The sequence below is a fragment of the Schistocerca nitens genome, chromosome 11, assembly GCF_023898315.1.
Source record: "Schistocerca nitens isolate TAMUIC-IGC-003100 chromosome 11, iqSchNite1.1, whole genome shotgun sequence".
Classification (NCBI taxonomy): Eukaryota; Metazoa; Arthropoda; class Insecta; order Orthoptera; family Acrididae; genus Schistocerca; species Schistocerca nitens.
In genome coordinates, this window is record NC_064624.1 from 157896582 (window position 1) to 157911020 (window position 14439).

Below are 14439 nucleotides of genomic sequence, written 5' to 3' on the forward strand. Positions count from 1 at the left end.
GATCCTGAGAAATCAGTACCCAGAGCAGTCACTTCTGGCTGTAACAACGGCCTCGATACGCCTGGGTATTGAGTCAAACAGAGCTCGGATGGTGTGTGCAGGTACAGCTGCCGCTGCAGCTTCAACACGATACCACAGTTCATCAAGAGTAGTGCCTGGCGTATTGTGACGAGCCAGTTGCTCGGCCACCATTGACCAGTCGTTTTCAATTGGTGAGAGATCTGGAGAATGTGCTCGCCAGGGCAGCAGTCGAACATGGTCTGTATCCAGAAAGGCCCGTACAGGACCTGCAACATGCGGTCATGCATTATCCTGCTTAAATGTAGGGTTTCGCAGGGATCGAATGAAGGGTAGAGCCACGGGTCGTAACACATCTGTAATGAAACGTCCAGCGTTCAAAGCGCCGTCAATGCGAACAAGAGGTGACCGAGACGTGTAACCAATGGCACCCCATACCATCACGCCGGGTGATACACCAGTATGGCGATGACGAATACACGCTTCCAATGTGCGTCCACCGCGATGTCGCCAAACACGGATGCGATCATCGTGATGCTGTAAACAGAACCTGCATTCATCCGAAAAAAAATCACGTTATGCCATTCGTGCACCCAGGTTCGTCATTGAGTGCACCATCGCAGGCGCTCCTGTCTGTGATGCAGCGTCAAGGGTAACCGCAGCCGTGGTGTCCGAGCTGACAGTCCGTGCTGCTGCAAACGTCGTCGAACTGTTCGTGCAGATGGTTGTTGCCTTGCAGACGTTCCCATCTGTTGACTCAGGGATCGAGACGTGGCTGTACGATCCGTTACAGCCGTGCGGATAAGATGCCTGTCATCTAGACTGCTAGTGATACGAGGCCGTTGGGATCCAGTACGGTGTTCCGTATTACCCTCCTGAACCCACCGATTCCATATTCTGATAACAGTCTTTGGATCTCGACCAACGCGAGCAGCAATGTCGCGATACGATAAACCGAAATCGCGATAGGCTACAATCCGACCTTTATCAAAGTCGGAAACGTGATGGTACGCATTTCTCCTCCTTACACGAGGCATCACAACAACGTTTCACCAGGAAACGCTGGTCAACTGCTGTTTGTGTATGAGAAATAGGTTGGAAACTTTCCTCATGTCAGCACGTTTTAGGTGTCGCCACCGGCGCCAACCTTGTGTGAATGCTCTGAAAAGCTAATCATTTGCACATCACAGTATCTTCTTCCTGTCGGTTAAATTTCTCGTCTGTAGCACGTCATCTTCGTGGTGTAGCAATTTTAATGGCCAGTAGTGTATAACCTGCCGAAAGTGTAGGATTGCCATAAGGAAACAAAGTTATTCTTTTAATTGGAATTACATTTGTGTTGCTTTCATTGATACACATCCATTCAACTGACAAGAAATTATTTGGTAGGCTTGTCACTTGGAAGGTATAAGCACTGGGCACTTTGCCAGAAATACTCCCACAATTAGGTAGCAGCCACAAATCGGAATTTCTGTTGTGTACTCCCTCTTAGATGCACTGTTGCAGCTACAATGGATTTCAGCACAGGTCACTCTGTGGCGCTGTGGGAACTAGGGACGAGGCGGTGAGAGAGGTCAGTCTGTCAGTTCAGAACTAAGATGATGAACAATTTGTCTGATACCGACACGAGATGTCTTCGTGTAACTACAATCCTGGATGGAAACAGAAATCATAAAACGATGCAAAAAATGACGAGAGGAACATGTTCTAATTTAACAGTACTGCACCTTTGGCACAGCTCAGGAAACAGTTTCTAAATGGCATCAAAGTTAGAAACCAGGATATCAGCTGCTGCATCCAAATGAGCCACACACTTGTTTCTGTGAAACATGTAAGTGATAGAACCATCTTGAAATCTGTGTCACACTGGGATAGATATTGCAGTTCCACTCTTAATAGAAGAGGCAACGTCACTTCAAGTACAATCGCCTACACATGGAGAGACTCAAGGAACTGTTTCTTCCATTATGGGATTGTTGGTCTGTATCATGCCTCACAAATCAGTTGGACCTGTGATTTAACAAAGCACTAAAGTCGTGTCACTTACATTTCCATCCAATCTGTGTTTCACTGCAAGTTCTCTGACACAGAATCCGATATAAGTTTCTTCCTGTAGCATTTCTTCTTCCTACAGTGTATATTACCCATCTGAAAACAGAGATTCTGAAAAACATAAAATGAATGAACAAATACTTATTTAAAACTAACATTTATTTTCCTGTGGTTGTTTCCAACACTTTTCATCACAGCAGTAGCTTGAGGCAGATTGATAAGTTGGATGAAGTGGATGAGTCACATTATTTGAATAGTTATCATTTTACGTTTCTAAAGAGACCCCTCAGTGAACCATTTTGCATTTGGGAAATTTTTAGGGTGGTCAGTGGTAGAATTTTTGTGGTGAGTGCATAAATTTTGTCGCAGCCTTGTAAATTAGTAGTTGTTTAATAATTCATTTATTCCACAGGAAAAATATATTTAAGAGTGAAGGGATATTACAGTGATAATTCCACCATTAACAGGAGAGATCCGTATGTTAACAAAGAAAGCAAAAACATATCTATTTTCTCAGTGTTAACTGTGTACAATATGTTATAAATACAGGTACAAACATTAAACTAAACATTTTTTAAAGACTTCTGCAGGAACCCTGGTGATGCAGCGAGTAATACCAAGAGGTCATTCTAAGATTACAGCAAACTTTTGGCATGGTTCTGTGGTATATTTTAGTTTGCGACTTTCTTCTAAATCATTGCTGAGTTGGAAATGAACAAGCATGTGCCAATTTAAAACAACCGTTGCTGACTGCCCAGAACAGTTAGTAGTGAGTCATACCAGTACAATATAGGAATATAGGTTCCTTGGTAACTTACCCAGAGGGAATGGTGATGTTGTGACTCTTTGTAACAACAGTGTGAGGAGAGCAGCTACCTTGTTTTTGAAACTAAATAATCACAAAAATGTAGGACTTATTTCCCCTGTAATTAAGAATTTCTTGAGCCAGAATTAGGTGTTTTAATGGGGCAGTATCATCAACAAAAATATCCTCTTGTCAGTATCATCTAGAATACTTTGGTAATGTGAGATCAGTTCCAAAACGACAGCACATACACTATGTAGTGTCGGCAGACTTGCCAACACTACGCACACTAATTGAAAGAGGCGGCCAAGATGCACGCGCTAACTCACGAAGGATGGAGTGAGGTCTGAAACAGGATACGTAATGAATGCTATAAAGAAAAGTACGTAGCTTCTCGAATACTTAACTTTAATCCATCCTTTGTATACATCGTTCTTGATGAGACATCTGGAGATTGTGGCGATACAAGTGAGACTCTTTAGATACAAGCTATCTAAGGCTAATGGCACCTTGCTAGGTCGTAGACATGGACTTAGCTGAAGGCTATTCTAACTGTCTGTCGGCAAATGAGAGAAAGGCTTCGTCAGTGTAGTCGCTAGCAAAGTCGTCGTACAACTGGGGCGAGTGCTAGTAAGTCTCTCGAGACCTGCCATGTGGTGGCGCTCGATCTGCGATCCTGACAGTGGCGACACGCGGGTCCGACATGTACTAATGGACCGCGGCCTATTTAAAGCTACCACCTAGCAAGTGTGGTGTCTGGCGGTGACACCAAACACTATGTGGTCAAAATTATCCGGACACCTGGCTGAAAATGACTTACAAAGTTCGTGGCGCCTTCTATCGCTAATGCTGGAATTCAATGTGCTGTTGGCCCACCATTAGCCTTGATGACAGCTTCCACTCTCGCAGGCATACATTCAATCAGATGCTGGAAGCTTTCTTGGGAAATGGCAACCCATTCTTCACAGAGTGCTGCACTGAGGAGAGGTATCGATGTCAATCAGTGAGGCCTGGCACGAAGTCGGCGTTCCAAAACATCCCAAAGGTGCTCTATAGGATTCATGTCAGGACTCTGTGCAGGCCAGTCCATTGCAGAGATGTTACTCTCGTGTAACCACTGCGCCACAGGCCGTACAGTATGAACAGGTGCTTGATCGTATTGAAAGATACAGTCGCCATCCCCGAATTGCTCTTCAACAATGGAAAGCAAGAAGGTGGTTAAAACATCAATGTAGGCCTAGGCTGCGATAATGCCATGCAAAACAACAACGGGTGCTAGCGCCCTCCATGAAAACCACGACCACACCATAACACCTCCGCCTCCGAATTTTACTGATGGCACTAGACATGCTGACAGATGACGTTCACCGGGCATTCGCCATACCCACACCCCGCCATCGGATTGCCACATTGTGTACCGTGATTCGTCACTCCACACAATATTTTTCCACTGTTCAGTCATCCAATGTTTACGCTCCTCATACCGATTGAGGCATCATTTGGCATTTACCGGCGTAATGTGTGCCTTATGAGCTGCCGCTCGAACATCAAATGCTAGTTTTTTCACCTCCCACCCAACTGTCATAGTAGTTGCAATGGATCCTGATGTAGTTTGTAATTCCTGTGCGATGGTCTGGATACATGTCTGCCTGTTACACATTATGACCCCCTTCAACTGTCGGCGGTCTCTGTCAGTCAAGAGACGAGGTCGGCCTGCACACTTTTGTGCTGTACGTGACCCTTCACGTTTCCACTCTACTATCACATCAGAAACAGTGGACCTATGGATGTTTATGAATGTGTAAATCTCGCGTACAGACGTATGACACAAGTGACACCCAGTTACCTGACCACGTTCGAAGTCTGTGAGTTCCGCACATCACCCCATCTGCTCTCTCATGATGTCTAATGACTATTGAGGCACTTGATATGGAGTACCTGGCAGTAGGTGGCAGCACAATGCACCTAATATGAAAAACGTATGTTTTGGGGGGATGCTGGATACTTTTGATCACATAGTGTAGGTTAGTTGAATGGATGGAATTTTGTCTATCCCTGCATAAAAATTTTGTCCTGTGCATGGTTGGGTGTTGTCCTGTTGGAAAGTGTTGAGTGTCAACAAGGAGTTGTCACAGGACTGTGGGAGTTTCCCTTAGGAGCAGCTGATATGTTAGCTCTACAGCATGGCAGTGTAAAGCCAGTAAGAGCAGTGTAACCCAGTTGCAGTTGGAAAACATCACTGTTTTTCTAAGTACATGGAAAGATTATAAGTAGTTCAGCAAAGCATGTGTGTAGTTGTTTCAGGTTTCATTTATACTGCACGAGAACTCCATTTTGAAACACTTCATCATTAAGTGATGCTGCATTTTAGACATAAAATAAATAAAAGGGATCTCCACTCCTTCTTTCGAGATGTTGTCCAAAATAAGAACGTTAAAGCAATAAGGGTAATGTTGATACTTTGTTGTTGAAGATTTGCAGCTATTCTCTAGTGGCATCTGTGTGGTAGAGCAAGGATATAATTGGGTTTAATTGACTTTTGATGGACAACATTTACCAGGTCTGCCTTTGCCTTGTGAAGTGTTGAGGATGCTGTGTTAGAGCAATGAGCTGTTCAGTGATACCACGTTTCAGGACCAACGACCATGGCAACTGGTATCAAAGTCGAGGACTCGGTGACTGTGAACCTGGCCGCTCTTCTTGACGGAGGAGATGGCTCTATGGTGACACTGCTGGCGGGCGATACGTGACTGGCAGCACACAGGGAGGTCCTGGCTGCCAGGAGCCCAGTGTTTGCCGCCATGCTCCAGCACGACACCCTGGAGGCCGGCAGTGGCGAGATCTCCATCACAGACGTGGAGGGCCCAGTGCTGAGCCTCCTGCTGGCCTACATGTACACTCTTCAGGCACCACAGGTGCCCAGCATGGCCGCCCAGCTGTTGGCTGCTGCAGACAGCTACGGCTTGTTGGCCCTGAAGGGTGAGTGTGAGAAGCAGCTGGTCGCTCAGTTGGCTGTGGAGACCGCAGCGGCAACAGCGGTGCTCGCCGTGAGGCATTCGTGCCGAAACCTCACGTCAGCGGCCGTCGCCTTCATAAAGGCCAACTTAGGGGTGATGGCGACGCAGGGCTGGGCAGACGCAATGCGTAACGAGCCTCGAGAGTTGATTGAAGTGAGTCGACTGCTGGCTGAGCCATCAGAAGAAACCAAGTAAGCATGAGGCAGGCTACATGTCTGTTTTTCACAGTGCGCGTGTGTGTGTGTGTGTGTGTGTGTGTGTGTGTGTGTGTGTGTGTGTGTTTTCAAGCCTAGAGTGTTTTGTAAATTTGTGGTAAGATCTTACGGGACCAAACAGCTTAGGTCATCGGTCCCTAAGCTTACACACTACTTAATCTCACTTAAACTAACTTATACGCTATGGACAACACACACACCCATGCCCGAGATAGGACTCGAATCTCCAACAGGGAGAGCCACACGCACTGTGGCAAGATGTCTCATTACACCATGCAGCTACCCTGCACTGCAGTGTTTTCTGCCGTTTAACAGAAGTTTTAATGTGGTAGGAAAGCTAGAAAATCATAAATGGGAAATGCAAGGGTTCAATCTAGATATAATGGGGGTCATTGAACTGAAATGGAAAGAAAAAGACGAATAGAGGGTAATGTCAACAGCAGCAGAAAGTGTTATAATAGGAGTAGAGTTCATCGTGAGTATGGAAATAGGGCAGAGAATGTGCTACTGTGAATGGTTCAGTGATAGGGTAGTTCTCATCAAATTCAAAAGCAAATGGATGCTTACAACCATAGTTCAGGTATGCATGCTGATGTTGCAAGAAGACAATGGAACGACAGGAAAAGTATATGGGAATACTGACTGGAATATTTAGTATGCAAATGAAGATGAAAATCTAATTTGCATGACGTATTGGAGTGCAGTTGTAGGGGAAGGAACAGAATAAAGGGTTGTGGGAGAATGTGGGCTTGGCAGTAAGAGTGAGAGAGCAGGGACACTAATTGAGTTATACAATGAATTTCAGCTAGTAATAGCCAGTACTCTGTTCAAGAATCACAAGAGGAGGAGGAATACTGTGAAAAGAACTAAAGACACATGATGATGTCAAGCTGAGTACATCACAGTCAGACTGAGAAATTCTGACATTTGGTATTTATGGGCCATCCATTTTATCATATTCAGTGAAATAGGACTTGGCATATGTTAATACAAAAGAACTTACGTAATAGTGTCTGTATACATATCATACAGACAATTAAATACATAAACAGAAAGACATCATACAGATACAGATAGAAATCATACAGATAGCCATAAATCACACAAATTATAAGTTTACATTAAATCCAGTGGCACATGGCTATATTTAACTTAATTTATGGATGTTCTCGAATACAAAAAATTCATGTACTGATCACCACTGTAAAAGCTTCCACATATAAGTATAATGTGGAGCTTTGATATCTTTTTAATTCTTAAAGGAAAGGCACTAAAATTTTTTGGTATGATATATTGCTCTTTTACGATTCTGGACTTTCTTATGTACTTCTTTATGAAAGATAGTTTTGTTTCTAGTTTCATAGTTATGGTAATTATTGTTCAAAGCAAACATCTGGGATTTTAAAATGCTTATGCTTTCATAGGTATATATAGATGGAGAGTCACACCTTTCTGTTATCTGAATATATCCCTAGATTCCCAAGGTGCAACCACTTTATAATTCTTCTTGTTCATTTTGGAACAGTATAGGCTATTTTTCTAGATTTGAAGTACCCAAAAATAAGACACCATATCGCAGTAGACCATCCATGAATGCATAATCAGGACTCATCACTGTTTCTCCACTGCAGGAATTTTTGAGCATTCTAAATATGTAACAGTATTTACTTAATTTTTTTATTGAGCTATTCTTTATGTTTATAACATTCAAGAGGCTCGTCTAACCAAATTCCCAAAAATTTAGTATTTGAAGTTTGTAGTGTTTTCTGTTTGCCTAACTTCACTATTATATTAGGGATTACTTTATTTGACTTATGCCTGAAACTCATCCTTAACGTTTTCTTCTCATTAACAAATAGGCTATTATTTTTAAACCATTTAACTACTTCTTCAGTTGTTATTCCTATTTTTTGTGTAAGTCAGTCACATTCTGAGTGTTAACAAAGAGATTATTATTGTCAGTACACAGTATAGCATCAACTTGTGTTAAACAACTTGGTAAGTAATTTATTAATATCAAGAACAGTAGGCATCCCAACACCAATCCTTGTGGTACTTGAGTAGATTCCTCGTATCCAGAAAAGTAGGAATTGCCTTCATGAACTATTTCTACATTTTGGTATCTATCAGATAAGTATTATTTTAACCACATATGAGCAGTGCCACAGACTCCATAGCAGTATATTTTGTCAAGCAAAGTTTTATGATCAATACTGTCAAATACCTTAGATAAAACGAAAAACAATCCACAGTTCACTTCACCGCAATCAATGGAATTTAGAAAAAGTTTTAGGAAGTTATTTGTAGTAGTTTCAGTTAATCTAATTTTTTCTAAAACTACTTGTTCATTGGCAAATATTCCACTTTTGTTCAAAAAAGCTTAGAGTCTTTTGTACATTATTCTTTCAAAATTTTTTGAGAAACAAGAATATTTGATAAAGATCTGCAGGATCAGTTTTTATATAATGATTTTGTTATTGATTCCTTAAGTTCTCTAGAGAATGTACCAGTGCTGAAAGAAGCATTAATTATGTCAACAGTAAGAGGAACAATATATTTGCTGTCTTTAATTACTTTCTCTGGAATGTCATCTGCACCACAGGAAAATTTATTTTTTTGTTAAGAATATCAGCCAACTACACTGCTCTTTAAATGATTTTTATTTTATAAATCATTCACAATGAGCCCATTTCGGCATACTGCCATCATCACGTGGCCTGTAAATGCATAACTAAGCGATGATCTTAATAAAATGACATGTAAGTATGATCAGAAAAAGTTATAATACATCGTTAGGTGTTTTCACCTTACATGTAATATCGTTGCTCCAATGTCCTGCCTTTTTTAGATTTATTAGTTTCTCCTTAGATGTACACTGGAGACAAATATTTGACTTTAGCCAGTTTTTATATGTGCTATTTCTTTTCTTGACAGCTTGGATGACAATGGATCAGCAATATTACATGTTTGCATAGTTACCATTATAAATAAGTGATGTGCGGAAATTCGGTTGTTTCTTATTATTTTATAGGTATTTTTGTAACTATGTTTTTGTCTGGAATTAATTTAAATTGTATTTGAGATATTTGTAATATTTTTAATTTCTTATAATAATTTGTTATTGTCTCTGAATTATGATGTTTCCATGGTGTTATGACCCTTTGTATACTCTTCATGCTTTTATTGCTGTTACTACATATATGTGTTATTTAGTGTTTCTGACCTATTACTTTACCTGTTTTTCTTAATTTATAATGTGAATAAAGTTTTCTATGTACTTTTTGTGATTTAGGTCATGTTTTTCATTCAGTAAATTTGTAGTGTTGGTGTATGCATGTGAATATATCTTTATTTCCTCGAGGAAATAGTCATATTGACAGTGTTTTTATGAAAACTGAAAGTAGATAATATGTTGTTATTTTTGTCAGTAGGCTATTGTTTTTCCATAAGGCGTTTGATTTTTCCTTATAAAATAGTTTACTGTTAATTTCTTGTTGGATCCATAATATTGCTCTATATTGTCTGATGTGAGGTACCAGCATTAGTTCTGCTGAAGTCTTGATGTTGTAGGCCAGGATGAGTTTCTTTTTCAGACAAACATTATTGGATTTCACACTTTCTGTGAATTTTACTATTTTTATTGGTATCCATTTGAGAAAGTTACCCATATCGGTGTATGACATTAAAGTCCATAACTTTTGTTCAACTTAATTGAACATTACAATTAATATTTGAAAAAGCCTTCTTTTCAAGAAATCCTACTAGTGAGATATTATATGTAGCCCTAAATGATTATAATTTCACCTGTTTTACTCAGAAGTAAATTTTGGAAATGCTTCCACTAATTTTAATAGGGTACTTCTTGTGATTCCTCACCGTCGCATTCTTCATTTGCTCACGCTTCACATACTATTCCATGGGAACTGTCCATCTGCTTGTCATAATGTCAATTTATTATAAAAGTTCTAATTCAGATTAGTTTCATGGCTGTAGAAAGTTAGATGTTGTTTGTGTAATAAGTTGGTACCTACACTTACTACATTATGTTTCCATCTTCTTCTTCTCCTCTCTCTTTCTCTCTCTCTAGTGAATATCATTCAGCTTCAAGACGTTAGGTTCCAAATCTCCTCACAGGCCGAAGTCACAGCCAGCTGACTTTAACTACTTCCTGGTTCCTAAATCTTTACAGAAATGTGCTTTGTCCATTGCATTATGAAGCTTCTTTGTCGTTATTTTCATTTACATTGGATGCTTCACTCACCAGGAACTATTACATTCCAAATATGATAACTATGATTAAACTGGCTACACCAATAAAATCAAATTTTTAAGTTTTTGCACTGTCAACCTATGATCTGATGTAAGATTTTACAGCATTTATATAGTTTCATTTTACTGATCTTCCCCACTCATTCATTCAGCATTCGAATTGCAATCCTATTAAATGAAAGTGCTCATTTTCCCTTGCATATCAACTCTGTTTATTGGACAACATTTAAATATCCATGATAATATTTCCTATGTCAGTTAAATTACCTATTGGCTTAGCCCCATTCTCTCATGAATTGTCATGTTTCTGCACTGCTATCTTCTCTGCATAACCTTCCCTTCTAAGTTCAAAACCTTCTGTTCTCCTGTTCATTGTCTGCTACTCTTATAGCCCAGTCCCTGACACATGAACAACAAATGCATTGCAGACTGTCTGATGATCACAGTGGCACATTTAAGTACCTTTAGAGGCTTCAGACAGCCTGATTAATGCCCTTCTAATTTGTGTGATTATTTCTACAATGTACTCTGACGTCTGCATCAGTATTTCCCGTCAGTCCAGCGGTATTGTTTTCCTTTGTATTTACCTTTAGTTTGTGTCTCCTTTTGGACAATTTGTTGTTTTACATGGTAAGAGAAAACTATGGGGAATGCAGGAGAAGTGGCGTAGAAACTGATTAATTTACCGGTAAGTCATTCCTGTTAACTTACACTTAATCTTGTTGTCAAGGGGCTGCCCTATCATCTTTCTCAGTAATCCCTTAGCTGTGCTGAGTGTGGTAAGCATCCCATATGTGAATCTGATTGTCCACACAGTGTGTCTCTGCGCAGGGTGCCGACCACTGCAGAGGGCGGGCCCACCCCTGGGACTCACAATCAGCCCCACAGCATCCACGGCGAGACTCCTGTCACAGCTACACTACCGACGCCTCCCCGCCACGGTTCTCAGTTTGATAATGCTGCCATCTCTCACATGCGGTGAGTTGCGTATCTACATATATAGAATATCCACGATCATAGCAACATTTATTGGTGCACTAAACAAGTGTTACAGTAAAAAAACCGAATTTTCCTTTTTATGAAACTTTTGTAATTTTTTGTTAAAGCAGACCTGAGAGTTCCCATGAAAACTATTTTTATAGTTTTTGAGTGTGTATAGTAGTGTAGGCTTATGTGCTATATGTGAGATGATGTGCTGGTGTGCATGTTTGTTTTGGTGGCTGCACCTTTTAGTGGATGTTTGTGTGTGCATGCATGCACCACACATGCATAGTGTGTGTGGAAGGGTATTGCAGAGTGTCATCGTTACAGTTGATATATTCCGAGCAACTGACTCTGATTTCATGTGAGGCAGTAATAATATCTGTTTGGTGACAGTGTGCCATAGAATTTACAAATAACTAGACTGTAATTTATGCTGCCACCTGAGAAAATTATCTGCAAATAACCAGAGATGTGATTAGTTTCTTGTGTTACTACACATAAAATGCCAGTAGTACCTGCCTTAAGTGTACATTTCAGTGGAGGTCATCTGGTTAACAGTAGCACCCTGGGGCAGAGGAACTCACTATCTGGAATGAATTATGATAAAATGTGAGAACTGAATTACTTATGAGGTGGAATATAGCAATTTTTACTGTTAATTAGTTGAAAACTTTGAGGAGAAAATGCTGCTACACATCTGTACTTTATACACCGATTGCTCTGTATAACAGAACAGAGATTTCTAGATATGTAATTTCTCTGCGAACAGCTGCATGTTCATAACTGCTGTTTCACATGTATGAAAGTTTTCTTCATTTAGTTTGTGTGATTATAGTTAAGTAAGAATCTCAATGTTTTGTGCAGGGGCCTTTCTGAAGAAGAGAAGGGCAGAAGGCTGATCCAGGCAGCTGAGCAGGGGTCAGTGGAGAAGCTTCGACTGCTGCTCAAAGCAGGTGCAGATGTGGGGGCAGTGGAGGAGGGCAATAGGACAGCCCTCCACTGTGCAGCAGAACGCGGGCACGTGGAGGCAGTGAGGTGCTTGATCGATGGTGGGGCAGAGGTTGATGCCAGGACCAAATGGCAGCACACGCCACTACACTTGGCTGCCATATGTGACCACACAGATGTGGTGAGGCTGCTGGTGGCTTCCCGTGCTGACCTCAACACCAGAGACCGTGAAGGGATGACGCCTCTGCACTGGGCAGTAGACCACGGTAACTCGGAGGTGGTGGCCGCTCTTTTTGAGGCAGGGGCTGACACTGAGGCCAGGGATGAGCGTGGGGACACTGCCCTCGACTGTGCTACACGGGACAACCGACAGGAGCTGATACAGATACTGTCACAAAGGTAGCAGTCTGACGAACATACGTGGCACGAAACAAAACTTTGCTATACATCTTTTCGGTTTTTGCAAATAAAGAATTCCAAATATTAATCTGTTGTTGTTGATTTATACCTATCATTATGTGGTACATATAAATGCTCAGTAACACATCAACAAGCCTGACAATGGGACATATCTGTAAACAAATGTAAGTAATGTTTCTTTGAGGAAACAGTCTGAAAAAATATTTCTCTTGCAATCTTCACAAAGCTGAAAAACAATTGATGAATACTCCCTTTACTACATATAGACAACAGTTCTCTGTCTGAAATATGAGTTTACTCCAGCTTATAAAATCTTCAGACGAGTCACGTGAATGTTGCTCAGTGACGTCTTCGACAACTTGCAATATGTCTATAGCTGAACACCCAATCATTTTCAAGGCACAAATGGGAAAAAAGCAACAGTTTTTGAAGATGCCTGATGCTGCATTCCTGTCAGTTGTTTGATGTTTCTAGATCTTTACTTGGTAAGAGCACTTATGGTGATATCTTAAATTAGTGTAAATTGCATCATACCCATAAAATTCCAATGTACGGTCTATAACTGGAATTCAGCTTTGGTTCTGACATTAGACCGATTTTATTTGTGTCTGCAATACAGATGATGCAAGAGTGTGAGTGTTTAATTACAGTGTGACACTGGTAGTAATATTTACACCACACGTGGGCCAACCACCTGCAATCATATTACCAGTTAATGTAATGAAAATAATTCAGGAACCACCTCAAATCATTCTTTTGTCACACAGGTGTAATGCTGCTGTTACAAAACATACTAGCATTGGTCAGGAAACATCGACCTTCACTCTCACAGTATAGAATGCTGCAGCAAATTTTCCCACTTTCCACACTGCCACAATATTCAGTGAATTAATTTTTCTCTCAGCCTGGTGGTATGTTGGAACAGGGTTTGCAGGTGCTGCCACAAAGCCTACTGCATGGTAACTCAGGCCAGGCAGACACTGCTGCTGACAGCACACCCACTGCCACAGGTGGCAGTCTGGGGAACTACAGCTCAGATGAACTGAACAATTGATAGGGGAATGTGATAAACCAGTACAAAAGTAACCCACCCCCCAAAAACATCTGTGAATACAATTAGGAGAAAATACATGGTGGGCTTGGCCAATTCACACACAGTTTGACTTATATTACACATTTATTTTCCAAGAATATGACAAATCTGAATTTATATTTTTCTCACTCAAACTGAATTGAGAATTTAGTTTGGACACCATATATGTAAAAATACGGTAACTTGCACAAATGACAACAAAATAATTGTATTGAGAATTACTATTTGAACTTTTACGAAATGGTTGAAAATTTTGTTGAAATGTAGATTTAGTAAAACTTAGGGTTCCAAAATCTTTTAGAATATAGCTGAATCTTGATATGACTCTGCATCTCAAATGTGGGCTCTACATTAACCAATTTGAACAGATTCAAAGCATTGCCTGGGGTGAGGCTCAACTTGGTCCATCTCTTAACATGACAAGGCAGATTAACATTAGATGGAATCTGCCAAGGGACTCCTGTTAATGTCACACAATAATCATGTTGAAAGGGTACAGTACCGCCCAACATTGAAAATAGGTACGAAATACTTCGATATTTTTGTCAGAACAACACATTTTTTGTGTAAAAGTAACTCAATTTCAATGAATACAGCGAAGCCGGATACCAATGTGGG

At 40.7% G+C, this 14439-nt stretch overlaps 1 protein-coding gene across 3 annotated transcripts in view; it reads left to right on the forward strand.

The window, feature by feature from the left end:
* The window catches only part of LOC126213277 (putative ankyrin-containing lipoprotein Lxx09580), a 34708-nt gene extending 21913 nt beyond the window's left edge, over positions 1-12795 (forward strand). For 2 of the 3 annotated variants that reach the window (XM_049940939.1, XM_049940938.1), the window contains exons 2-4: positions 5510-6083; positions 11208-11354; positions 12225-12795. In XM_049940939.1, the coding sequence (XP_049796896.1) occupies positions 5677-6083; positions 11208-11354; positions 12225-12711 (1041 nt within the window). In that variant the 5' untranslated portion in view covers positions 5510-5676 and the 3' untranslated portion in view covers positions 12712-12795. The remainder of the gene's footprint in view (positions 1-5509; positions 6084-11207; positions 11355-12224) is intronic. The other variant, XM_049940940.1, reaches the window with a different exon arrangement.
* The last annotated feature ends 1644 nt before the right edge of the window (positions 12796-14439 follow it).